This window comes from Nomascus leucogenys, chromosome 20 (genome assembly GCF_006542625.1).
Source record: "Nomascus leucogenys isolate Asia chromosome 20, Asia_NLE_v1, whole genome shotgun sequence".
Taxonomy (NCBI): domain Eukaryota; kingdom Metazoa; phylum Chordata; class Mammalia; order Primates; family Hylobatidae; genus Nomascus; species Nomascus leucogenys.
The window spans coordinates 82,344,638-82,369,694 of NC_044400.1; the positions used below are offsets into that span (position 1 = coordinate 82,344,638).

Sequence of the window (25,057 nt, forward strand, 5' to 3'; positions counted from 1 at the left end):
CCGGGCCGGACTGCTGCATGCAGCCCTCCCATGGAGCTTAGATCCTGGCTCCCCATCCCTCCAGCTTCCACATGCCCCCACCCTGGCCTGCTCTGTCTCCTCCCCTCAAGGCTCAGCCAGAAACACAGAGCCACACCGGAGGGCCCTCTAGCAGTGCCCCTGGGCTGCAGGATGGGATGTAGGGTATGGGCCGGGGGCTGTGAGGTCTGGGAAGCAATGCCCCCCTCCATGCACCACCCCTTCTCTAAGCTCCCTGGACAGCCCACAGCCTCATGCTGCAGGCGCGGGGGGGCGTTTCCTCCAGTCTCTGCTTCACAGCCGCTGTGCAGCGGACCCTCGTCGGAGTCGGACTGCGTGCAAAGCCACCTGAGCCTCCCACTGCGCTTTGCTGAGAGTCACATGTGGGAAACTGAGGCCCGGCGGTCACGGGGCTTGCTTGGGGCAGTGCCAGCGGATGCCCTGCTCCCTCCTGGAGGAGTTCCACTTTTTAGCCCACCCTCCTACTGGCTCCCCAGGCCCCAGTCTCCCTGGCGGGGGGGTTGGGGTGCCGTTCCCTTGCCTGCCTCCCAGGAAGCCCTCGGGCTGCCCCACCACCCCCATTTCCACCAGGTTTGGGCCTCCCCTGCCCACCATTTCCAGTCTAGGCCGCCTGTGCCTGACTCAGTTTCAGCTCCCTGGACCTGTGCTGCAGGCAGAGGTGAGCAGGAGCCTTGTTAGGGGTCTCGACGTGTCCCCCACTTTGGTGTCAGGGCCGTGAGGGAAGGTCTCGACCCCAGGATCTGAGGGCACTCTTCCATGGACCCTCCTCCGAGGGCTCAGGACCCATCCTGCCCTGGACCACACCTGCCCCGAGTTCCCAGAACCGCACGCGTGTCGTTGCTGCAAAGCCAGGCACAGAAGGGGCCTCTTGTCAAGCGAGCATGAGCCCAGACAAGGGCGGCGTTTGCTCTCACGCCCTGGGCTCCCATCTCCTGCCCAGGGACCGCTGAGCCCAGACGGTGAGGGGCCTCCCAATGAGGCCACCTCCCCACCCCCACCGGCCCATGGTGCTGTGTGGGTCAGGACTGGGTTTGGCTGCGTGTAAGAGAAAACTTGAATGAAGAGAGTTGAAAGGAGACTGTTTATTTTCTCTTTGTGAGGGAATTCTGGCTGTGGCAGCCCTGGGCAGTTTTGAGACCTTCACTGAGTCCTTGGAGACCCAGCTCCTGGCTCTCTGTGCTGCATCAGGCCTGGGCGGGCCACAGACCCTGGTGAAAACGGAGGCTCCAGCCACGACTTCCTCACCCCCGGCTGCAAACAGGAAGAAAGGGAGCAGCTGGCAACACCCCTCTCTTTTAAGGAGCTTTCCCGGAAGCCCACACAACACAGCTGCTCATGTCCCATTGGCCAGAGCTGGGTCACAGGCCCTCTCCTAGCCAAGGGAGGCTGGGAGGTGCAGTCTCCCCTGGGGCATCTCACTCCTAGTGAAAGGGGAGGACGGACTGGGGCCACCGGCTGCCCCTGCCGAGCCCCCCTGTGCTCCCCACCGCCATGCCCACCTGCCCACACCCCCAGCCCCAGGCAGCTGGGCTTCTGAAGAAAGTCGCCCTCAGCCTGCCTGGTCTTTTCCGAAGCCCAGGGCCTTGACCTTGGCGGGCACCCAGCTCCCACACCCTAAGGTGTCTGGTGTACCCTCTCCATAACCCCACCCTGGGTTGGCCACAGGTCCAAGCCCATCTTCCAGCCACAGGATCTTGTCACCTGCCTGCGTCCTGCCAGGGGAGATGGCCCCTGCTGGGCTTTAGATGCGTGCAGTGTCTCTCGGCTTAGGCATAACCCTCCCTGGACCCCGTGTGGCCTCCAGCTCTCCCCCTTTCCTCCCAGCCTCCAGCCAAAGTATCGAAAGTGCCGTCTACACCTGCTGTCTACACTTCCTCCTCACTTCTCCACCCCTAAGCAGGCTCTCGCCATCACTCGGGCCCTTGGCTGCCCCATCCTGGCGTGGCCTCCCCAGCACCCTGCTCACTTGGTGGCTGGTTCCTCCTGCTCCGAGTCCTGGGGTGGCCTGGGCTTGGGGAACCCTCGTCCTCCACTTGCCTTCCTGCCATGGCAATGGTGTGCCTCACCCTGTCCTTTCCCCGCGATGTCCCCCCCAGGGGCCAGGGCCCCTCCAGGCACCACAAAGCCAGACCAAGCTCCTCCCAGACCAAGCTCCTCCCAGACCAAGCCAGCCCCACAGCCTCAGAGCAAACCCCAGGCACCAAGCACCCTCCCCACATCCAACCTAATCTACCCACATCCAGATGCCGGAAAACGCCCTGTATCCAACATGCCCCCCCCACATGTTGTCCCCCCATCCCCAGGGCCTCCCTGCGGTGCTCAGGCCTCCCCACACCCAGTGTCCTGCCTGTGATGGCCGCCACCTGGGTCCCCCGTTTCTTCCCTGGTGACTGAGTGCCCCCTCACTCCTGGTCTCTTCTGGCCCGCTGTGCACAGCGTCAGCTGGGAGCGGGGGAGGTAAGGCTGGACAAATAGCCCAGCAGCAGAGGGAGGTGAGCGCAGGGAGGAAGGGGCAGGGGTGGGCCGCCAGGCAGGGCTGCAGGACCGCACCTGAGGGAGGAGGCAGGGCTGAGCCCCATCCCTGTCCCCATGACCACTGCGGCCCCCACCTGCCTCTGGCACGGTTGCCCCTCCCCCATCCCAAGGTCACCTTCTCGTCCACAGAGGCCCGTGGGGTGGGGGCATCTCATCCACTGTGAGGGGGACCTTGCTCATGGGTGACAACCTGGGATGTCCACGTCCCACCTCCTCCCGACTGCCCTGCAGGGTGGTCCCCTTTGGAGACAGCTCTGCTGGTGCGGACGCCTTCTCCCTTTTCCTGGGAGGCTGTGGCTGAGCGCTCATCTCCCAGGTTGAGGGCCACACGTCCTGCCTCTGGGGCAGCAGGCAGCTGGGTGCTGCTTGTGACTAGGTTCTGGCCAAGTCGACATGAGCAGTGTGTGTGGGGGTGGGGGGCCGAGAAGGCTCCTTATGGGAATCAGCTCAGAGGGGAGGCAAAGCCCTCCTCCTTCCTTCTGCAGACCTGGTGATGGCTGGATCCCCAGCAGCCACCTTGGGCCATGAGGTTGCCTTGGGGCTGGAGGCCACGTGCTCTGATACTGAGCCAGGAACTGGAAGGTGCTTGGGGGCACCTACCCTTGGACACTGATTCAACAGGACACAAACCCTTCTGTCTACAAGCCACTCTTATTTGGAGTTTCTGGTTCTGTGTCGCTAACCCTGACACCACTTTCCATGGTGGCCCATCCACCCCAGCGCTGGGGCTGTGACCCATGCCTGCCAGTCCTCCCTTGGTCACTCCTCGTACTCACCGCCTGCTGCTCTCCGGGCCGACCTCAGCCAGTCTGCCCTGGATGAGGGCAGCAGCACGCTGGACCAGCCAGCACAGGCCCCCTCCCACTGTGAGCCCTACCAGTAGCCCCTGCATCCCTGGGAGGGAGCCCTGAACCCTTGGCCTGGCACTGAGGATCTGCTCCTGCCAACCCTACCCACCACACCCAGGACACCTGCCCTGATGGGCACCCTGCCTCCAGAATCTCTCTCTGCTCGCTGCCTCTGCCCTTCTCAAGAGTCACGCCCAGCAGATCCAATTGTCAAAGCGGCCGTGCCTGTGTCTGGTGGCCATGCTCTGTCTGCAACGCTATTTCCAGACCCCAGCTCCTCTGTCTTCACCATCCAGGTTCACCCTCTGTTTAGCTGTGCACCCTGGGCTCTCTCTGCAGCCTCCACTGGCTCTGCCCTTCCTTGTGGATGCCGGACCAATGGAGCTCCCTTCCCATCCTCACTGGGACTCACAGTGTGCACCTGCCAAGGCCCCCCCAGCTGCAGTGACCCGCCTGCAATGCGAGGCTGCCACAGTGCCTGCCCTGTCCCCTCTGGGCCTGAAGCCTCTGGGGATGGTCCTGTTTTTAAAGCCCGGTTGCCTGGGCTACCGGCCTGTGTCAGTGCAGAGACGCAGGGGAGGGACAGGCAAGCTGCTGACCCCTGGTCTCTGTGCTGCTCCTCAGCGTCCCAGGCTCAGTCAACCCCAGGTGTGCAGGGCTGGGGGCAAGGGTGTTGCAGGGAGCTCCTGGGAGGCCCCAGGAACTGCTGGGGGTCCCTCTGGCAGGCAGGGTAGGCAAAGGGAGTCTGCAGGTTCTTCCTGAGTCGTGGGACCACTCTCAGGGTCCTCAGGAACCCCAGCCCTTCCTGGGCTGCCCAGGCCCAGCCTTCTTCCCGGCCTGAATCCTCGCTGGCCCCTTCCCTCCCTGGGGAGGGGGCAACCTGCTCCCGTGGTGGTTCCTGCAGGAACCGGGCACAGCCCCGCCCTCTGGCTCTAAACGCATCTGCAGGCCAGACCGCCCCAGGCTCCTCCACCCCCTCCGTCTGCCTGGCTCATGGGCACCCAAACCACTTTGTGGCAAGTGTGGGTGGAAGCGGTTTGCTGAGGGGATCTGAGAAAAGGAGGGCCCACCCCCAGCACCCCCTTAGTGCCAAGTCACTGACAGTGCCCTGAGCCCGCAGTGCTGGAGCTGCTCCCAGGGGCACAGGCCCCACCCCCTCACCCCACCAGCCAGAAGGGCCAGCCCAGCACCCCCACCCCACAGGGCCCCTCACTTGGTCACAAATACAGAGTCACAGGTTTGTCTTTTAATCAGCATTCATGAAAATTCATTACAAGGTCTGATACAAAAAGCACCAGGCTAACAAATCAGTCCTGAATTCAATTTTACAAAAACACCCTCTCCTCTTCCATCTCATCCCTAATATTCCCACTTTATCTCGAGGTGGAGAGAAATATAAAAGGGGTCCTTGACATAAAAACGTATTAAAAAGCCACCATGAGTAGAATGTACAGTAACAGCATCTGACTCGGCTGGCAGGACAGGAAACCTACAGAGCCACCATGCCAGGGCTTTGTGTGAGCAGGCGGGCACTCCACATGGGCGTGTGAGCAGGCGGGCACTCCACATGGGCGCGTGTGAGCAGGCGGGCACTCCACATGGGCGTGTGAGCAGGCGGGCACTCCACATGGGCGCGTGCGAGCAGGCGGGCACTCCACATGGGCGCGTGCGAGCAGGCGGGCACTCCACATGGGCGCGTGCGAGCAGGCGGGCACTCCACATGGGCGCGTGCGAGCAGGCGGGCACTCCACATCGGCACGTGTGAGCAGGCGGGCACTCCACATGGGCGCGTGTGAGCAGGCGGGCACTCCACATGGGCGCGTGTGAGCAGGCGGGCACTCCACATGGGCGCGTGTGAGCAGGCGGGCACTCCACATGGGCGTGTGAGCAGGCGGGCACTCCACATGGGCGCGTGTGAGCAGGCGGGCACTCCACATGGGCGTGTGAGCAGGCGGGCACTCCACATGGGCGTGTGAGCAGGCGGGCACTCCACATGGGCGCGTGTGAGCAGGCGGGCACTCCACATGGGCGGTGTGAGCAGGCGGGCACTCCACATGGGCGCGTGTGAGCAGGCGGGCACTCCACATGGCCGTGAGCAGGCGGGCACTCCACATGGGCACGTGGAGCAGGCGGGCACTCCACATGGGCACGTGAGCAGGCGGGCACTCCACATGGGCACGTGAGCAGGCGGGCACTCCACATGGGCACGTGTGAGCAGGCGGGCACTCCACATGGGCACGTGTGAGCAGGCGGGCACTCCACATGGGCACGTGTGAGCAGGCGGGCACTCCACATGGGCACGTGAGCAGGCGGGCACTCCACATGGCACGTGAGCAGGCGGGCACTCCACATGGCACGTGAGCAGGCGGGCACTCCACATGGGCACATGTGAGCAGGCGGGCACTCCACATGGGCACGTGTGAGCAGGCGGGCACTCCACATGGGCACGTGTGAGCAGGCGGGCACTCCACATCGGCACGTGAGCAGGCGGGCACTCCACATGGGCACGTGCGAGCAGGCGGGCACTCCACATGGGCACGTGTGAGCAGGCGGGCACTCCACATGGGCACGTGTGTGAGCAGGCGGGCACTCCACATGGGCACGTGTGTGAGCAGGCGGGCATTCCAAATCGGCACAAAGCGAGGGCTCATGCATAAGAGGTGCAGGGACATCTGGACAGCTACTTGAAATTTAAAAACTGGGTTTCCTGGCATGCATTTTGTATCAAAAACTAGAAGTAGATCAATGATTTCAATATGAAAATGAAACCCATAAAGGTACTAGAAGAAAACATGGGTAACATTTCAAATATAATCTTTGAGTGGAGAAGAGCATTCTAACTAGAACACAAAACTTAGAAGCCAAGAAAGATTGATAATTCAACTACATAACTATGAAAGGAAGATCTGAGGAACGAGACGCCCACAGTGGCCGCCAAGAAGCTATGCCACACTCCTGGAGGCACGGAAGGCTGTGCCCACACAGGCACAGAGCTGTGTGTGCGCCCGAGAGGAACCTGAGCTGCCCTGGCCCTCACCTCCGGCTGGCTTTGCGGCTGTGTGCAAGTAAGAAGTGAAGGCAAAGGCACAGTTGGCAGCTGCCTGCTGGAGCGCTGACCACACATGAACTGCATGTCGGCGGAACCGCGATGGGGCGCTGAAGGCACACACACCATCCATGAACTGTGTGTCGGCAGAACTGTGAGAGTTACCGGTGCAAAGCACTTAAAGGGGTTCTCTGTCCAGTCACTGGCTGAACAGGAAGCTGACAAAACTGAAAGATTCAATACCCCACATTCAGTATCAATATAACTAGGCAGAAGATCAATAAGGGAAGAGAAGACGTAAACAATCAGACTACAAAAAATATTAATCTCTATATCCAAGAAGCTCAAAGAACTGCAGGTAGGACACACTGAAAGATCCACAATTAGGCACACCACAGTCAAACAGTCAGAAGCTAAAGAGACTGAGACACGGTGTGGTGCTCCCGCCACGGAAACTACAGAGGCCAGAGGCGGTGGAATGACATCTATAGAGGACCGAAAGAAAAAGAGGGCCAACCAAGTCAGCCATATCCAGCACAATTATTCTTCAGAAGAGAAGGAGAAATTACAACATTCTCAGATAAACAAAAACAAAGAGAATTCATTGCTAGAAGATCTGTCCTACAAGAAATACTTGAGGCTGAAGTCCAAGACACCACACTCAAATCCACACAAAGAACACCAAAAAAGACAACTGCAAAGCCAGCAACAGAGACAGCAGATACTCATTTCTGTTTGTACATCTTTTCTTCTTCTACGTGATTTAAAAGACAACTGCATAAAGCAATAATTACGAGACTGTGGACAGACTTACAATCTAAAAGGTAGCATTTATATGACAAATACAGCACTAAGAAGCTGAGAGGAAACAAAGCTACTGGAAGTGAAGGTTTTTGTACATTATTAAGTTCATCTGAACACTTGATTGGTTTTACGTTGTTACTGTAATACTCAGAGCAGCTGCTAAGAAAATTACTTTTAAAAAAACCCAGTAAAATAGACAAGGAAATTACAATGTTACAAGAGAATTAAATGTCCATTTAACACAAAAAAGTAATGGAGAAATAAAGGAAAAAAGACAAAAAAGACAATATAGAAAACAAAGTTAGAAATGGCAGATACAAATCCAACTTTCTCAGTAATCACACTGAATGTAAATGGATTAAACATCCCTCTCAAACAGCAGAGACCAGCAGGACAGATGAAAAACACGATCCTACTATATGTTGTCTACAAGAAACACACTTTAGATTCACAGCAGAGACCAGCAGCACAGATGAGAAACACGATCCCACTATATGCTGTTTACAAGAAACACACTTTAGATTCAGAGATACAATGTAAGTTAAAGGGTGAAAAAAGATACCATGCAAACAATAATCAAAAAAGACCTGAGTGGCTATACTAATAACATACAAATGGGACTTAAAGACAACATTTTTTTCACTAGAGACAAAGAAGGACATGTCATAATGATAAAAGGGTCTGTTCATCAGAAAGAAATAGAAACACAGATGCACTTAACAGAGCTTCAAAATTTATGAAACAAAAGCTGACAAAACTGAAGGATTCAATACCTCACATTCAATATCAATATAACTAGGCAGAAGATCAACAAGGGAAGAGAAGATGTAAACAATCAGACAACAAACCAATCAGACCTAACAGGCTTCTGTACAACACTACAAACCAATCAGACCCAACAGGCATCTATACAACACTACAAACCAATCAGACCCAACAGGCATTTATACAACACTCCACCCAACAAGAGCAGGATAGATATTCTTCAACACTCTGGGACAGAAAATATGGTATGCAATAACATAACTCTCAATACATACAAAAGATGGGAAATCATACAATCTAGGTTCTTTAGCCATAATGGAGTGAAATAAGAAATCAGTAACAGGCCAGGCACAGTAGCTCACGCTTGTAATCCCAGCACTTTGGGAGGCGAAAGCGGCAGGATCACTTGAGCCCAGGAGTTCCAACACAGCCTGGGCAACACATTCGGACCCTGTCTCTACAGCAAAATTTTAAAAAATTTAGCCGGGCTTGGTGGCTCATGCCTGTAGTCTCAGCTACTCGGGAGGCTGAGGTGGGAGGTGGAGGCTGCAGTAAGCTGTGATCACAGCACTGCACTCCAGCCTGGGAGACAAAGTGAGATCCTGTCTCTCAAAAATAAGAAAAGAAGTCAATAACAGAAGGAAACCTGGGAAATTCACATATATGTGGAAATTAAACAACAAACTCTTAAATAACCAAGAGATAAAAGAAGAAATCACCAAAGAAATCAGAATATACTTTTAGATTAAAAAAAGGGGAAACATAATAAGCCAAAACTTCAGGGATGAATAAATCAGCGCTCTCTCTTCTCTTCTCTCTCTTCTCTTCTCCTCTCTCTCTTCTCTTCTCTCTCTCCCCCGCGCGACCTGACCTCTACCTCTCCAATAAAGATCTCTTGGCTGCCAAAAATAAAAAAAATAAAAAAAATAAAATAAATAAAAATAAATCAGCGCTGAGGTGAAATTTACAGCCACAAATGTCCGTATTAAAAGAAAGATTTCAAATCAGGAAGCTAATTTTCCATCTTAAGAAATAAAGAAGAGAAAATAAAACCCAAAGCAACCCAAAGGAAATAATAAAGATTACAGTGGAAAATGACAAAATAAAGAATGGAAAATCATAGGGAAAAATCAACAGAACCAGAAGTTGTTTCTTTAAATAGATCAACAAAATTGATAACTCTTTAGCTAGACTGAGGGGAGTAAAAGAAGCATCAAATTACTAAAACCAGAAAATACTATGGATAGGCTGGGAGCACTGGCTAACATCCACAGTCCCAGCACTTTGAGAGGTCAAGGTGGGAGGGTCACTTGAAGCCAGGAGTTCGACAAAGATCAGCCTGGGCAATACAGCAAGATCCTGTCTCTACAAAAAATTTTTAAAGAAAATTAGGGCTGGGTGTGGTGGCTCATGCCTGTAATCCCAGCACTTTGCTAGGCTAAGACAGGAAAATTTCTTGAGGCCAGGAGTTTGAGACCAGCCTGGGCAACATAGTGAGACCCCATCTCTACCAAAAATAAGCTTTTAAAAAATTAGCCAGTCATAGTGCCAGGCCCCTGTAGTCTTAGCTACTCAGGAAGCTGAGATGGGAAGATTTCTTGAGTCTGGGAGGGTCAAAGCTATAGTGAGCCATGATTGTGCTACTGTACTTCAGCCTGGGTGACAGAGCAAGACTCTGTCTCAAACAAAACAAAACCAAAGATAGAAAATTAGCTGAATGTGGTGGTGCATGCCTGTGGTCCTTCCTACTGGGGAGGCTGAGGTGGGAGGATCACTTGGGCCCATGAGTCTGAGGTTGGAGTGAGCTATGACTGCACCACTGCACTCCAGCCTGGGCAACAGAGTGAGACCTTGTCAGTTAAAAAAAATTTTTTTAATGCTATGAACAATTATACATGAACAGATTGCAACAAAGAACCTAGAAAGGGACAAACTCCTGGAAAGATGCAAACTACTGGAACTAAACAGATCTATAATAAAGGAAGATACTGAATTCGGGAAAAAAATCCCACACAGAAAAGCTCAGCCTTCACTGGTAAATTCCACCAAATGTTTAAATAATTAACAACCTTTCACAAAGTCTTCCAAAAAATAGGAGGGGAAGGAACACTTCCCACCTCAATCTATGAGGTCAGTAGTGACGTGACTAAAGCCAGACAAACACACCACAAAAAGACTACAGACCAATATCCTTCATGAATACAGATGCAAAATCCTAGCAAACCAAATCCAGCAGCATAGAAAAAGGATTATACACCATGAACAAGCAGAATTTACCCCATGAATGCAAGGTCAGTTCAACATATGAGAAACAATGTAATACACTGTATCACTACAATAAAGGACGAGAATCATACTATCATCTCAACAGATGGAGAAAAAGCATCTGACAAAATTCAATACTTTATGACAAAAACACGCAACAAACTGGGAGGAGAAGGTGACTTTTTCAACCTGATGGAGAGCATCTACACAAAACTGCACTGTTAGCATCACACTCAATGGTGAGAGACTGAAAGCTTCCCGCTAAGGTCAAGAGTAAGATGAGGATGTCTGTTCTCACATCTATTCAACATTGTCCTGGAGGTACTAGCCAGAGCAATTAGGTAAGAGAAATAAAAGAAATCCAGATTAGAAAGAAAGCTGTTTGCAGATGACATGATTTTGTGTATGGAAAATCTTAGGGAACACACAACTAATTAGAATGAATAAACAAGTTCAGCAAGGAATTCAGGACACAAGATCAATACACAAAAGTCAGTTGTACTTCCACATATTAGCAATGATCAGCCCCAAAATGAAATTCAGAAAACAATTACATTTGTATTGCTTTTATAAATGCAATTTATAATCTTTTAATAATTTATAATTGCATTTATAATCCTTTTGGTTATAAATCAAAAATAACAAAATATGAGTAAATTTAACAAGTGAAAGACTTATATACTGAAAACTACAAAATACTGTTGAAATAAATTTAAAAAGACCCAAATAAATGGAAAGATAATCAGAAGCTCATGACTCAGAAGATTTAATATTGAGATGGTAATACATCCCAATCTCTAGATTTAATGTAATTCCTATCAAAATCTCAGCTGCTTTTTTTTTTTTTTTTTTTTTAAGAAACTGATGAGCGGATCCTAAAATTCATTCGGAAATGCAGGGAATGCAGAATAGTCATTGAAACAGAACAAAGTAAAACTTATCACGACAAAGCAACATTGATCAAGGCACTGTGGTACTGGCATAAGGTTAAACAAGTCAGTGGAATAGAGTCAAGTGCCCACAAACAAGCCTGTACATTTTTGGTCAATTGATTATCAATAACCGTGCGAAGATAATTCAATGGGGAAAAATAATGTTTTCAACAGACGGTGCGGGGACAACTGGATTATCTACATGCAAAGGAATGTGGGCTGTTACACCACACACAAAACTTAATTCACAACAGATCAAAGATCTACACGTAAGAGCTGAAATTATAAAATACTTATTAGAAACTAGGTGTAAATCTCTCTGATCTTGGATTAGGTGATGGCTTCTGAGATGTGACAGCAAAAGCATAAGCAACAAAAGAAAAAAGCAGATAAATTGCTGGACTTCATCAAAATTAACTTCTGTGCTTCAGAGGGCACCGTCCAGAAAGTGAAACAACAGTACGGAAGAAAGTTTTTGCAAATCGGCCGGGCGCGGTGGCTCACGCCTGTAATCCCAGCACTTCAGGAGGCCGAGGCAGGCGGATCACGAGGTCAGGAGATCAAGACCATCCCGGCCAACACAGTGAAACCCAATCTCTACTAAAAATACAAAAATTAGCTGGGCACGGTGGTGCACGCCTGTAGTCCCAGCTACTTGGGAGGCTGACGCAGGAGAATCGCTTGAACCCAGGAGGTGGATGCTGCAGTGAGCCCAGATCACGCCACTGCACTCCAGCCTGGCAACAGAGCAAGACTCCATCTCAAAAAAAAAAAAAAAAAAAAAAGTTTTTGCAAATCACATGAGGATCTAGTTTTCACAATATACATATAAACTCCTGGCCAGGAGTGCTGGCTCATGCCTGTAATCCCAACACTTTGGGAGACCAAAGCAGGAGGATCGCTTGAGGCTAGGAGTTCGAGATCACCGTGGGCAACACAGTGAGACCTCATCTCTACAAACAATTTAAAAAATTAGCCAAGCGTTGTGGCGTGTGCCTGTAGTCCCAGCTACTTGGGAGGCTGACGTGGGAGGATTGCTTGAGCCCAGGAGTTTGAGGCTGCAGTGAGCTATGATTATGCCACTGCACTCAGCCTGGGTAAGAGCAAAAGCCCATCTCTAAAAGAAGAAAAAAAAAAAAGTTACAACTCAAGACAAATAATTCAATTAAAAACAGGCAAGAGATTTGAATAGACTCCTCTCCAAAGAAGATACACAAATGGCCAGTAAGCCCACAAGAAGATGTTCAGTATCCTTCTTCAATGCTGCTGTGAACATGTGTGCACAAGCTTCCGCATGGACAGGTTTTCACCTCCTCTGTTTTATACATTGGAGGGGAACTGCATGGATAAACCTTGAAAACAGAATGCCAAGTGCAAGAAGCAAGAAGCCAGACACAAGAGGCCACACATATGAAAAGGCACATCCAGAAACAGAAAGCGGATAACTGAACGGTTCACTAGCCTTTGTGTCTGTGTTAAAAACAGCATTTGCACAAAAGTGGGTTTCCCAGAGTTCCTCTGCGTGGTCACCTCCTGGCTGGGGAACGCACGCTCTGAAGGCTGAGCTGCACCCACATTCCGTCCGTGCTGAACCCCACACCACGACATGCACAGGCCTCACGAGGACTCGCAGATACCCTCTGGAACAGGGCTGCTGCCGGTGTTCACATCTCCAGGCCCGAGAGCCTCTTCTGAGAGGCCAGACCCATCACCAGACGATGCCGAACCCTGTAGCAGCAGAGCGGCCATACCTTCAGAGCATTTCAATGCACCATTTCTTTACATCAAACACAGTAACAGAAAAAGCATGGTTACTGCCCAGACCCACGCCCACTCTGCTGTCCTGAGACACTGGCAGAGGGAGAAAGCGCTGATGGCCAGTGCACTGGGCCCCGCTCTCTAGTTCAGTGCGTAGTTAAACTGGTTTGAAAACTTCTCATGCTTCTTCTGGTCCATCCGGTTCATGGCTGCCACTACCCTCCGCACAGCTGCCCTGTGGGGAAACAAGGCAAGATGTGACCTGGGAGGCTTCCAACAGGGGCCTGGGCTCCAAGTGGTGCCATCGCCAAGGTTAGGCACTGGTCCTGGGGCAACTGCTGCCCTCGGATACTGACAGACTGCCTGTGGGTGCCACCTTCAGAGACAGATGGGCGACGGGCCCCTTGGCCCTGTCCCGAGACAGAGGCAGGCTTAGAAAGGGCCACCCCAGGTCCCAGAACCTGGGTCTGTGGCGGGTGGTTCTGCGTGGTGAAGGTGGCCCCAGCCCCACCTTGGCACTTCTCCCGTGGCCTCCCGCGCTCCAGGATGAGGGCACAGCCTCCCCCTTGGCCTCCTGGGGAGTGGCCTTGCAGGAGATGCAGCCAGGAGGCATCAGGATGGCCCTGCCCGCTGCTGCACGCATGGCTCCACAGCCAGGGCTAGAAACCTGGAGGGCTGCAGCAGGGAGGGCGTGGACCGGGCAGGCATTCCGGGGAGCAGGATGAGATGTGCTGTGCTGAGCAGCTCAGGTGCTGTGACGCACGACGGTGTGGAGCCGGCAGTGCCTGAGGCCACCATGTGGTGAAGCTGCCGCTCAGCTGCGGCCCCTGTGGGGCTGCCAGGCACTGCTATGGGGGCCCCTCGAGGCAGGGTTTCGCCTGTGGTCACCCCAGATCCTTTCTGTAGGGAGGGGTCTGGGCCACAGAGCTGCTGTGAAGAGCCAGCTCCTGCCATGGGCTTCACTGTCCCCATGAGACACAGGGAAGAGGCGTGGCACGGGTCCATTGGCCCTTCCTCCTCCTGGGCCTCAGCACCAAGGCTGGCCGCTGCCCCTGGCTGATCCACGGGAAAACAGCCTCACCCGGGGCTACCGGGGGCCGGGGCGCCTTGGGTGGCCGGCAGACGTGACGGGTCCAGCCCTGCGCCAGGGGTCCCAGGCAGCCTCTCCACAGCCCCCACCGGCGCCCCTGCCCCACCAAGCAAGGCTGTGGATGCGCCACCCACAAGCCCGGGGGAAGCTTGGTCTGAGTGCTGTGAAGGCGCCTCCTGCCCGAGCCCGCTCAGGCCGGTGCACGGTCATGCTGGCCAGGAGGGGCCTCCTCCGCCTGGTGCACTTAGCACCTTCCAGGTGTGTCCAAGGGAGGGTTTCCGGGACAGTGACGGGTGGGAGTCACCTCACTGGTGCTACCAGACAAACTTGCACCAGCAGGGACTTGGCACTGATTTGGGAGGGAGTCAACAGCCTCAGGTGGCTTCTAAACAAGCATTCTGGATATTCTTGGGCGAGAACAAAGCAACGTGAAGGCAGAAACACAAGGCCGTGCGAGTGGCTGGTGCCCCAGCTGACAGACCGCACACAGGGACGCCGGGCTGGTGGGCTTCGCACTCTGGTCCCGCTGAGTCCTCACCAGTCACACAGGCCCACGCTGGGCTGCAGAGACGCCAGGCCAGCCTCCCAGAGCCAGTGCTCAGAGCAGCCACGCTGGGGCTGGGCTCTGCTGGGGCTGACGCATGGACCCCCGTTCTGCCCGCCTTTGCAGTCACCGCCCTCCCTGAAGTCACTGCTGCAGAAATACGCAGGCACTGACCTGGGGGCACAGCCAGGCAAGGGAGAGATGAGGGGGCTCACTCTGCACCAGCCGAGGCCTGTGTCCTGGCATGGCTCCCCCACTAAGCGAGGATGGCGGTGCCTGGCGGTCGAGCCCCTCTTATCCTGGGGAATGCTCAGGGGCATTCCTGATCAGACCCTGCCTGCGCCCCTGCTGGCTGGCACTGCCCCTCCCCGGGGAAAGGCCAGGTGGTCCCCCAGGGGAACTCAAAGCAGGGGAGCCCCTGGAGGCCCCAAGTCCCTGGAATATCTTGGAGCTCAGATGGCCTCCCTCGAACACCCTCACACGGGGGGCCACACAGTGGGAGGTGACCCAGCAGCCACTCTTACTTGGCGAAGACTTTTCTCCCAATGCGAGCGCGGGTGGTGTTGGCCTGAGCCTTCAGGTTGGTGAGGCTGGGGTACCTCCTCTTCTTCCCCCTGCCTTTCCCGCTGTACCTGGACGAGCCAAGATCCTGCCCTGTGGCTGCTTCCACGTCTCTCATCAACTCAGGGTCCTGCCATTCTGCAAACAAAATTCAAGCACTTCAGGAGACGTCTGGCACTGACCAGAGCCCCTCTTATCCGAGGCCCCCAGGAGGGGCTCTTGGTCTCGTCCTGACAGGGGGGCCGGGTCGGCTTGCCCACGGCCGTACCCTGGCACCAGCAAGCCTGAGAGGATGCTCGGCGGGTAGGGTTCCCTGAGCAACAGGCTGGGGAGGGTGGGCATGCTGGCCCCCATGGGGTGAAGGCGACACAGAGCTCACCCCCACCGCCCCACACCCCCCCAGACCCCTGCAGCCCAGAGATGGGGAGCCGGGGCTGGGCCCAGAGGCCACTCCTAGGGTACCCATGGACCTCCCAGGCTGGAAGGCGGCCAAGGCCAGCGGTTGGGGGGTGGCGCCATCCACAAGCTACTTTCCTGCCTGCAGGCTGGACCGTGCCCCACTAGGCGAACGGCGGCCCTGCTGGACACGCCTGCTGGGGGAGGGTGCGTGTGGCAGGGCTGGGCCGAGCCCCACTAGGCAAACGGTGGCCCTGCTGGACACGCCTGCTGGTGGGGGTGCGTGTGGCAGGGCTGGGCCGAGCATGAGGCTCCGCAAAGGGCTTTTCTTTTTCGTTGATCCAAAGACGACCTGGCCTCAGGCCTCAGAAATGCAAGCTGGGGCTCTCCGAGACAGAACTGCCCTTCCCAAGCAAGCCGGGCACTGTCTGCTTGAGGCCCTGTGGCAGTGAAGGGACACAAATGTCAGCAGCCCCACTGGGCAGCCTCCCAGGCTGAGAGTACCCACTGTGCAGATGGCACTGAGGCCTTCGGGGGTCACAGGCCCAGACTTCCTGCGGGGTTCCCCACACAAGGCGGAGGTGGGCCTCCACCAGGCGTGGTGCTGGTCGGGCTCGGGAAGGCCACCCCGACGGGACTGTGATGGCCGAGGGACTTACAGACAACCCTGGCTCGCAGAAAGGGGCCGGGCACCAATGCTCCAGAGGCACCTGCTCCTGCAGACAGGACCCCACAAGCTGAGCCAGCGGGACCAGGCCACGGGGGCGACCAGGCCACGGGGGCACATCCCTGGAGGAATGCCCGCGCCTCGGACGGATGGCCAGGCCTCCCAAGTGGATTCTTTGAAGTGAAGGAATACGGGGCCCACAATTCAGATACAGGAACGATTAATCCAAGATTAAGGAAAACTGTCCAAACAGTTTATCTCCCAGTAATAAGAAGGCGTCACAGTTTAGGAACCCAGTGAATGGAGCAATTGTTTAAACACAACGAAAAAGCCCCGGCACCCAGCAGAGATGGAGCGAGCGTCTCAGTGAAATGAAGGAGCAATTTAAAAGCCTTTGAGGAAAATCAATAGCTGCTGGGACCGCGCGGCCTTCCTGGGCGCTGACGGGCCCTGCAGCACCACGCACATTGTCACTGAGGTTAGCGCCAGGGAAAGGAAAATTGCGCCGTGCGCGAGGGAGGCGGGGATCAATACTGTAGTTAGTAAAGAGATGCTATTTCACATCTGACTGGCCAGCGCTGGCCGCAGCCCGCGGCCTGATACCTGTTTGTTAACAAGTCACCAAGGGCTGGAAAACCAGATACTCTTCAGGGTTGACACAAAAAATAGGCACTTAATTTGCTCCTGAGTGTGAGCCACCAGGGAAGGCCTCACCCGGAGATTAGCAGGTCAGGGCCCTCCCACCGCCCAGAGCTGAGCTGCTGCTTCTGGGCATCAGGCTGCACTCAACATCCGCCTCTCATGACCAGAGTGCAAGATGCCCGGGAGCCATGACAGAGACAGCTTGGAAGGGATCCTGGGCCCCCAGCGGTGCTCTTCAAGACAGGGTGTGACGCCCCTGCTTCGGGCCAGGGCGAGGCCTGCAGGCATGGCCACTCTCCAGAAGGGACCGAGGCCAGACGGGGGCTCACGCCTGTAATCCCAGCATTCTGGGAGGTGAGACAGGAGAATCCAGGAGTTCAAGACCAGCTTGGGCAATACAGTGCCACCCCACCTCTACTAAAAATAAAAATACAAAAATTAGTCGGGCATGGTGGCATGATAATTCCAGCTACTCGGGAGGCTGAGGCAGGAGGATTGCTCGAACCTGGGAGGCCGTGACTGTGCCACTGCACTCCAGCCTGGGTGACAGAGAGAGACCCTGCTTCAAAAAAAAAAAAAAAAAAAAAAGCCAAATCAGATTTAAAAAGGAGAGAGAGCACCTGAGGCTGGCCAGGGCCTCTAAAAACAAATCTTCCTTGGAAAACAGATATGCAGGGTGGGCAGATGGGCCTGGGGTGAGACAGGGCGGGTGGATGGGCCCTGCGACATGGCAGTGCTGCCCCACAGTGGCCTTGCTGTCCGGGGCCGCCGGGCACCCACACTCCTGCCGCCATAGCGGTGGCCACACGCCTCCTGGACAGAGCTGTAGCCACCTGCACACTGAGGCAGGTGCAGGGCATGGCTGAGGAGGCCACAGGGGTTCCTGGAAGCCACTCTGGGCTCAGCCCAATCACTTCTCTCGCCTCAAGGCCTTCACCTGCCTGAAAACACAACGAGGAAGCAGGACCCAGCCACGCAGATGGCACCTGTGGCTTCGGGGCCGTGGGTGCCCACATCCCGGTCGGGGCCTCACGAACATGTTGACTCCCCCTGAAGCCGGAGCATCCTCCGGAGCCCCCAAACCCAGGACCCTCGGGGCAGCATCCCCTCCTGATTCTACCAGTTATGACCGAGAGGCTTGTAGCTCCGTGGACCAAGCTGGCAGAGTGGGTGCTCTGTGACTCTGCAGACACACCCCGGGCCACTAGTGGCAGCGAGTCCCAGGCTGTGCCTCCCATGGTGCCCGCCCCACCCAGACCTACCTGGGCGCTCCTGCTTCTGCAGCTGCCGCCGCTGCTCGCGAGCCCTGTCCTCCGGGTCGAGCGGCCGTCCTTCGTCGTCCCTTGGAACGATCTTCCCATGGAAAGGGCACTGCACGGCGAGGACACAGTGGCCGATGGTGGGGAGGGGTCCGCCCGCCTTGACCACCTCCCCCCACCATGACTCGGACACAAACAGCGACCAGGGAGGGTAGCATCACGGAGCCAGAGTGTACACAACCCTGGAATCACGCACCCCTCAGGGGAGGGCGTCCTGAGAGCCACAGGGACGTGGGGATGGCTCCGTCCTTCCTCTGGAGCCGGGAGCCCTTGGGCAGCTGTGGAGAGTCTAGGCCTCCCTCAGGCCAGCATGGCCATAGCCACCCCCGGCACCATGCCCAGCTGCCAGGCTGGGAGCTGCCCTGGCCCCCTGGCCTCTCCTCACTTCTGAGGAGCCCAGGCCCAGCACAGACCCGGGCTGCGCCCATGGAGGACACTGTGTGTCCTGGCCCCTGGAGAGTCCCCAAGCCGTGTGCCCAGGTGTCAGGCTTCAGGGCCCTGGGCAGGAGCCCCAGACACCATTCTCTGATGGCCAATGGCTAAGCAATTTCTGCCCACCGCGGACAAGCCCCTTCCGTGGGCTTCTCAGTGCTCACGAGCATCCCGACCCGGGGCAGGGGCAGGTGGGGCTCAGCACCCCTCTGGCTGCCCCACCTGGTCCAGCCCACACCCACCCCGCCCTCGGGCCATGGCCTCACCTTCAGCCGGTCTTGGCGCTCACAGAGCCGGCCGTCTGGCCTCGGGGCACGGCACCGGTGCTGCACAGGCTCAAACCTCCCGGCAAAAGTGATGTGGCGGCTCCAGAGCATCTCGGAGACGTCGGTGTTGACCACTTCCTCCTCCACCTCGCTGGGCTTCCAGAAGCGGTGCTGGGAGTCAGACCTGCAGACACAGCCAGAGGCCCTCATAGCGTCTGCAGGGACCCCAGAAGAGCGTGGCCACAGTGGTGCAGGCACAGGGGAAGGCCAAACACCACTGCAGCCCAGCCACCCCAACCCTGCAGACAGCACCCAGGCAGGAGAACACGGTCACTCCTGCCTGGGTCTGAATTCTGATGCCACGTGAACCCGCTGCGAGACCACGGTCACTCCTGCCTGGGTCTGAATTCTGACGCCACGTCAACCAGCTGCGAGACCACGGGCACAACCGCCTGGGTCTGAATTCTGACACCACATCAACCAGCTGCGAGACCACAGTCACTCCTGCCTGGGTCTGAATTCTGACTCCACGTGAACCAGCCGTGAGACCATGGGCACAACTGCCACCTGCAAGATGGGTTCTCTCTACAGGGCAAGGGCGACAGCTGCTGGGTCCTTGAGGCGTGACCTTGAAGGCTAACGGGGCATCCACATGAAGGTCGTCTTTCCACTGCAGGGATGTAAGGACAGGGCGGTAGTGCACCCAGGAGAAGGCGCGAAGGCCGTTCAGCCCTTGGCAGCACAGAGGGGCCGGGTGCTGGAGACCAGACTCCGCTGCCCCTGGTTTCCCAGGCGTCCCAGGTCTCCCAGGTGTGTCCGCTGCCATGCTCTGCTGTTGTCACCAGCCTGGTTAGAGACGCTTTCCTGGGGATGCCATGGGATGGGGGAGCTGGGTGTGCCGGCCAAGAGGAGGCCGGCCTCAGAGGACTCTGCCCCCTGCCCACCTGGATGCCCAGGCAGGGGAGAAGTGTCTGAGGGGCCCTCACACAGACCCGACTGCCCCTGTGCTGTCACCAGGCCTCCTTCGAGGGCACACAGCCACACTTGGGGCCAGCAGGAACTGGGGAGGACAGATGGGCAGTGCCAAGGGCTCCCAGTGATGAGAGGCTGCTCACTGCCTGCTGACTGGGGAATGGTCGGCTCTGCCCAAAGCTGCCGGGCTCCCACACCCTGTGCCCGAGGGTGCTGGAGGAGCAGGGCCCAGCATCCCTGCCCTCACCCCAGGTCCACAGACAGGTGCACAGCCCCAGGCATGGCCCCCGTTAGGGAGAAGGGACCAGCAGGAGGCCCTGCCCTGGGACTGCCTAGACCTCGTTTCTGCATCCACCTTGGTCTGGGGTGAGGCTGGTTTGGGATAAGGCAGTGGGTGGGAACGCAGGCAGAACGTGCTGCCCGGGGCCTTGGCCCCACTACAGGCAGAGGCATCTCGGGCAAAGCCCTAGTGGGCTGAAGAGCACCCGGCCATGTGCCCCGCAGTCAAGGAGGGTACATGCGGCTCCCCCAAGGGTGCCTGACTGCCTGGCCAGATGCCTCCTGCCACACCAGAGGCCCCGTGTGAGAAGCAGCGATGCATTCTGCCATCCGAACTCGGACCAGAGACGCCCTGTGGATTGCAGTGAGAACACTTAGGAGCTGGCGCACAGCAGCCACACCACAGGCCCCACCGCTTCCTCCCCGTCCAGGTGCAGGGATACTCCCCTCTGCTCCCCTCTGCTGAGGACCACCGGCTTTTTTTTTTTTTTTTTTTCAGAGTCTTGCTCTGTTGCCCAGGCTGGAGTGTGATGGCACGATCTCAGCTCACTGCAAACTCCGCCTCCTGGGTTCAAGCGATTCTCCTGCCTCAGCCTCTTGAGTAGCTGGGACTACAGGCACGCACCACCACGCCCGGTTAATTTTTATATTTTTAGTAGTAATGGGGTTTTGTCATGTTGGCCAGGCTGGTCTTGAACTCCTGGCCTCAAGTGATCCACCTGCCTTGGCCTCCCAGAGTGCTGGGATTACAGGTGTGAGCCACTGTACCCAGCCAGGGCCCGCCAGCCCTCTGTGTACCAGGACGGCTTAGTTCCAGTGGTTGCCTGTGGCCGCCACCCCCCGTCAGTCCTGTCTCCCACCACGGCCTGGCCAGGCCCCGGCCTCCCAGACCCGCATCGTCTTGACCTCCTGGATGAAAGGGGCGAGCCCAGGCTCTCCGAGATCCCTAAATGTGGTGAGGGAATGTGGGGTGAGCAGCCCCTACCATCCTGGCTAGGGGTCAGCCAGGAGGAGTGTGGCCCTCAACTGGCTATGGGGCACATGCGGCACCCAGGTGCCATCTCCTGCACCAGCCCATGCACCCCCACCCACGCAGCTGACACGGGGCCCTTCCCCAGCCCGGGCCGTTGCCATGTGTAGGCTGCAACTCCATCAAGCCGGTCCCCACAGCAGCCTGCAGGAAGTTGGGGGAAACATGAAGCCGTGAGCTCGATGCACCAGGTGTGTGGGGCTGACGGGCCAGGCAGGTGGAGCTTTGTGAAGCCAGGCCTGCCAAGCAGGGCGCCGGTGCCATCCAGGACTAACCGGGTCCTCACCAGCAGCTGTTCAGGCCTCTCTCTCGGCCCAACTGCCTGGGGGCTCAGGGCAAAGCCTGTGGTCCTGGGGACAGGCCAGGCAGGCGGGAGGAGGGACAGGCATCTGCTTCTCGGTGGGAGCTTTGCTGGGCATCACCTGCCAGGCTCAGAAAACAAGCACTGGCCTTGGGGCACCCCTGGTGGCAATGTGTGGCAGGGACAGCTATTTCTTCCCAACCTCTCCAGCTGCTGAGCAGCCTGCCCGGCCCCTCCCTCCTCACACTGTCCCTAATCTGGCCCTCACTAGGGACGGTGTCTGTGGAGCCCTGAGGACGGGGCCCTCAAATCTTAGTCCTGCTGTGAGTGAAACCAGGGCCTGCCTCGCTTAACATCCTGCCCTCGTGTGTGAGCCCAGCAGAACCCCGGGAACACAGGCAGCTGTGGACGATGTACCAGGACATCCCAGCACTCAGGGCCCGTTCCTGGGCATCCAGACACAGACGCAGTGGCTGCCCTGGGCACACGGTGCTCCTCAGGCCCTGAGGCTGCCCCAGGACCCTTGCCGGGCTCCCTGCCCCTGGCCCCACCCTCTCTGGAGGTTCTGACATCAGCTCCTCACATGGATGAGGCACTCCCACATCACGGTGGTCTTCCCAGCCCCGCAGACCCCGCAGCATTAGCTTTAGTGGTTACGGTGTTTGCACAGGCAGCCCGGCCCTTGTAACAGGTGCTGTAGGGACAGCAATATTCCCTGTGCCACACCTGGCCCTGAGTCTTGATGGCAAGGACTGGCAAGAGGCCACGGGGACCCACCTCTGCCCTCTAAGGGAGACACCTTAGGGTGACCTTCCATCCCAGGACACAGTCTTGGCACTGTCCTCCCCGCCCTCTCCCGGGTGTGGAGAACCGTCCTGCGGCAGGAGCTGAGGAGGCGGCAGGAGCCCTGCTCCCCCGAGAGGCCATGCCAGTGAGCCGTGGCAGGGGCTGGAGTACCCACGTGGCCTCTTGAGGCCCATCGGTCCGGACTTTCGCACAGATGACTCCCGTGTGCCCCCTTCTGCTGCAGCTTCATGGAGAAGAGGCCGGCGCGGTGAGGGGTGCAGAGGGGGAAGTGGGCAGGGAGGGTGGCTTCCCGAGGCTCCTTGCAGAGCCCCTGCCTGAGGTCTGGACACATGGTCACTGCGAGCAGCTGCGACACGGTCAGGAAGCCCCAGGCCTCAGCCAACTGTGCAGTCCTGCTGAACGGGCCCCAGGGCCGCCGTTAGGGGAGTGGTTTCTCGTCCAGCTGTTCCCGCAGGATTGATAACACCCAAGCTCCATGGATGGCCCCGGACGCAGCAGCAGAAAAAGGCTCAACAAAGCCCTGCTGGGCTCCACGAGCTGGATCAGCAGGGGAGGCCCACCCCTGTGCCCCTCCAGGTGCCCAGAAGGTGGGCAGAGCTGGGAGGCAGGGCCAGGGAGGCCTGGCGAGCCGGCCGCCCCTCCTCAGGCTGGGACCCTGGTGTATGCCCTGGCCGACTTCAGACACACGGGGACTCACTTGAGAATCTTCCCGGCTGTGGGGAGCTCCTGGCCCCAGTAGTGCAGGTCCACGCCGTAGGGCACCACAGGCGCCCGGGCCCGCTCTGCTGCCAGCTTCTGGGCCTCCTGTGGCTCTGGCAACGCTCTGGAGGGGCTACAGGAGCAGAAGGGGACGTCCTGACCGTGCTGCTGGTGCCAGCCACAGCCACCCTCCTCTCCCTCCCCACCCCCACAGCAAGGCTGGGGTCTTGGGTCGGATCAGGTGAGCAATGGCTTCCGCCACAGGACGCCTGGGCCTCAGAGCCACCGCTGAGGTCCTGTGAGAAGCTCTGGGCCCTGGCCAACGGCTGGCCTCTTGTCTGCAGTCCTTCACCCTGGCCCAGAGGTGACCTGACCACCTGCCTCTCAAACCCCAGCCCTGGGGGCTCCTCTCAGAGGCACAGGCAGTGTCTGGAAGGGTGTTTGTTGGCCCAGTCCCACCCGGGCTCCAGCTGATGCTGGCACTGACAAGCCCAAACATGGCACCAACACTGCTCAGCTGCTGGGGATGCAGACCCCAGGCTTCCGCCAAGATATCCAGAAAAGGCACTGAGCAGCCTCTCGAGACCGGCCAGTGCTCTGGGCAGAGGCTGTGGCAGCGCCGGGCAGGGGGCTCAGTACACAGGACACTGGGAGTCACCTGGCAGATGAGGGTGGGGGCAAGGGGTCCCGGAGCTGCCGCAGCTGAGCAGCCGCAGAGGTGGGGTCCGACGCCTCCTCGTCCTTCCTCGTCCTCGTCCTCGTCCGCAAGCCCCGCACAACTGTGTCTTTCTCTGGTGCTGCCTCCAGCCCTGAAACAGACACGTGTCCACTCCCTGCCACCACTCCCACAACCCACCAGGCACATCCCGCGAGACTGGGCAGTTAGGACGCGCCTATGCGTTAGCGTGTTCCATCTTCCGACAGTCCCGAGGTGGGTGCCTGCTGTCTGCTCCTCACGGGCGAGGGTGAGGCCCCGAGCAGCAGCTCAGGCCACGCTCTGCCAAAACATGGCGTGCGTCGAGGGCCCTGGCAGTCCTGCCTTGTGGCCACGCTGTTCACACACTGTGCTGCCTGGCTTTGCAGAAGTGCCAGCCTGAGCAGACAGATTTCGCCAGGCTGTAAAGAAGCTGGGCAGCAATGAGAGCCCAGACTGCCCGGCACCCTGTGCCCACAGCCCCGGGAGCTCAGGCTCCGGTGGTGAGATGTAGGCAGCCTGGAGCCCTCCCCAGCACCCAGGCCTGAGGTGGCAGCCGCTTGGAAAGGCCACCCACAGGGTGCTCACATGGTCCTCCAGGAGAAGAGACGCACAGCTCCACACAGGGTTTCAACCCACGTCTTGCGCCAAGGTAAAACCACGATGTTAACGGGGATTCCAGCCCCTGCGTCTCCACAGAAACGCCCGGGACTGCACCACAGCTTCAGCAGGTGCCTCTGAGAGCCACAGGGGCCGCTGGACCAAGGCCTTGGCCCTGGCAACTCCCTCCCTCTGTCTGCCAGGCAGAGGCTGAGTTCCAACGACCAAGATGCCGTCCCAGAGTGCCCATCGCAGAGGGTCTGCCCCGCCGCCAGCAAGACAAGGCCATGGTGCTGCGTCTCACCAACGTCCCACAGAGATGACAGGGACGAAGCCGCCAGCCCCTGGCCTCCGCAGCCCAGCGTGCACCCAGGATCCCCGGAGCAGGACAAGGAGATTCTCCAACACTGCTGGGCCCTGACCTGCCTCTCCCCTCCTCCTGCACCACGGCCTGCGCTTGGCTCTCAGGCTGCCCCGTGGGGCTCACCCTGACCCTGACGGCGCCTCATGGTCAGGTCAGGGGCCTATACTCCCTAGCGGCTAAGCTGGTGTCCTGAGGCATCGGGATGGCAGAGGGCACAGGAGGTGCCAGGTAGGCTATGGGTTAGGACAAAGGGCACTAACCACCTCCCCAAACCTGCTGCAGGAGCAACTGAGGCCTGCACTTGAGCCTGTCCTCCCCTGTGGGCTGCCGGCCAGGGGGGCTCAGGACCCCAGAGGAACCTGGACCGCAGGGAAGCCAGACTTCGGAGGGCTGCCATGGAAG

At 57.5% G+C, this 25,057-nt stretch overlaps 2 protein-coding genes across 5 annotated transcripts in view; both read right to left on the reverse strand.

The window, feature by feature from the left end:
* Positions 1-4,653: 4,653 nt before the first annotated feature.
* Positions 4,654-8,407, reverse strand: LOC100597862 (cysteine-rich PAK1 inhibitor). The gene is given in 10 exon segments (XM_030801299.1): positions 4,654-4,966; positions 4,969-5,147; positions 5,149-5,214; positions 5,216-5,453; positions 5,456-5,512; positions 5,515-5,547; positions 5,550-5,572; positions 5,574-5,842; positions 5,845-6,030; positions 6,033-8,407. Coding segments are annotated over 10 exon segments (1,281 nt in total). The 5' UTR covers positions 6,078-8,407; the 3' UTR covers positions 4,654-4,781.
* A 2,645-nt stretch (positions 8,408-11,052) lies between these two features.
* The window catches only part of UVSSA (UV stimulated scaffold protein A), a 42,939-nt gene continuing 28,934 nt past the window's right edge, over positions 11,053-25,057 (reverse strand). For all 4 annotated transcript variants that reach the window (XM_030801128.1, XM_012499750.2, XM_030801129.1 and 1 more), the window contains 6 exons: positions 23,656-23,806; positions 22,996-23,130; positions 18,910-19,093; positions 18,155-18,263; positions 15,151-15,325; positions 11,053-13,227 (listed from right to left, as the gene is read on the reverse strand). In XM_030801128.1, the coding sequence (XP_030656988.1) occupies positions 13,134-13,227; positions 15,151-15,325; positions 18,155-18,263; positions 18,910-19,093; positions 22,996-23,130; positions 23,656-23,806 (848 nt within the window). In that variant the 3' untranslated portion in view covers positions 11,053-13,133. The remainder of the gene's footprint in view (positions 13,228-15,150; positions 15,326-18,154; positions 18,264-18,909; positions 19,094-22,995; positions 23,131-23,655; positions 23,807-25,057) is intronic.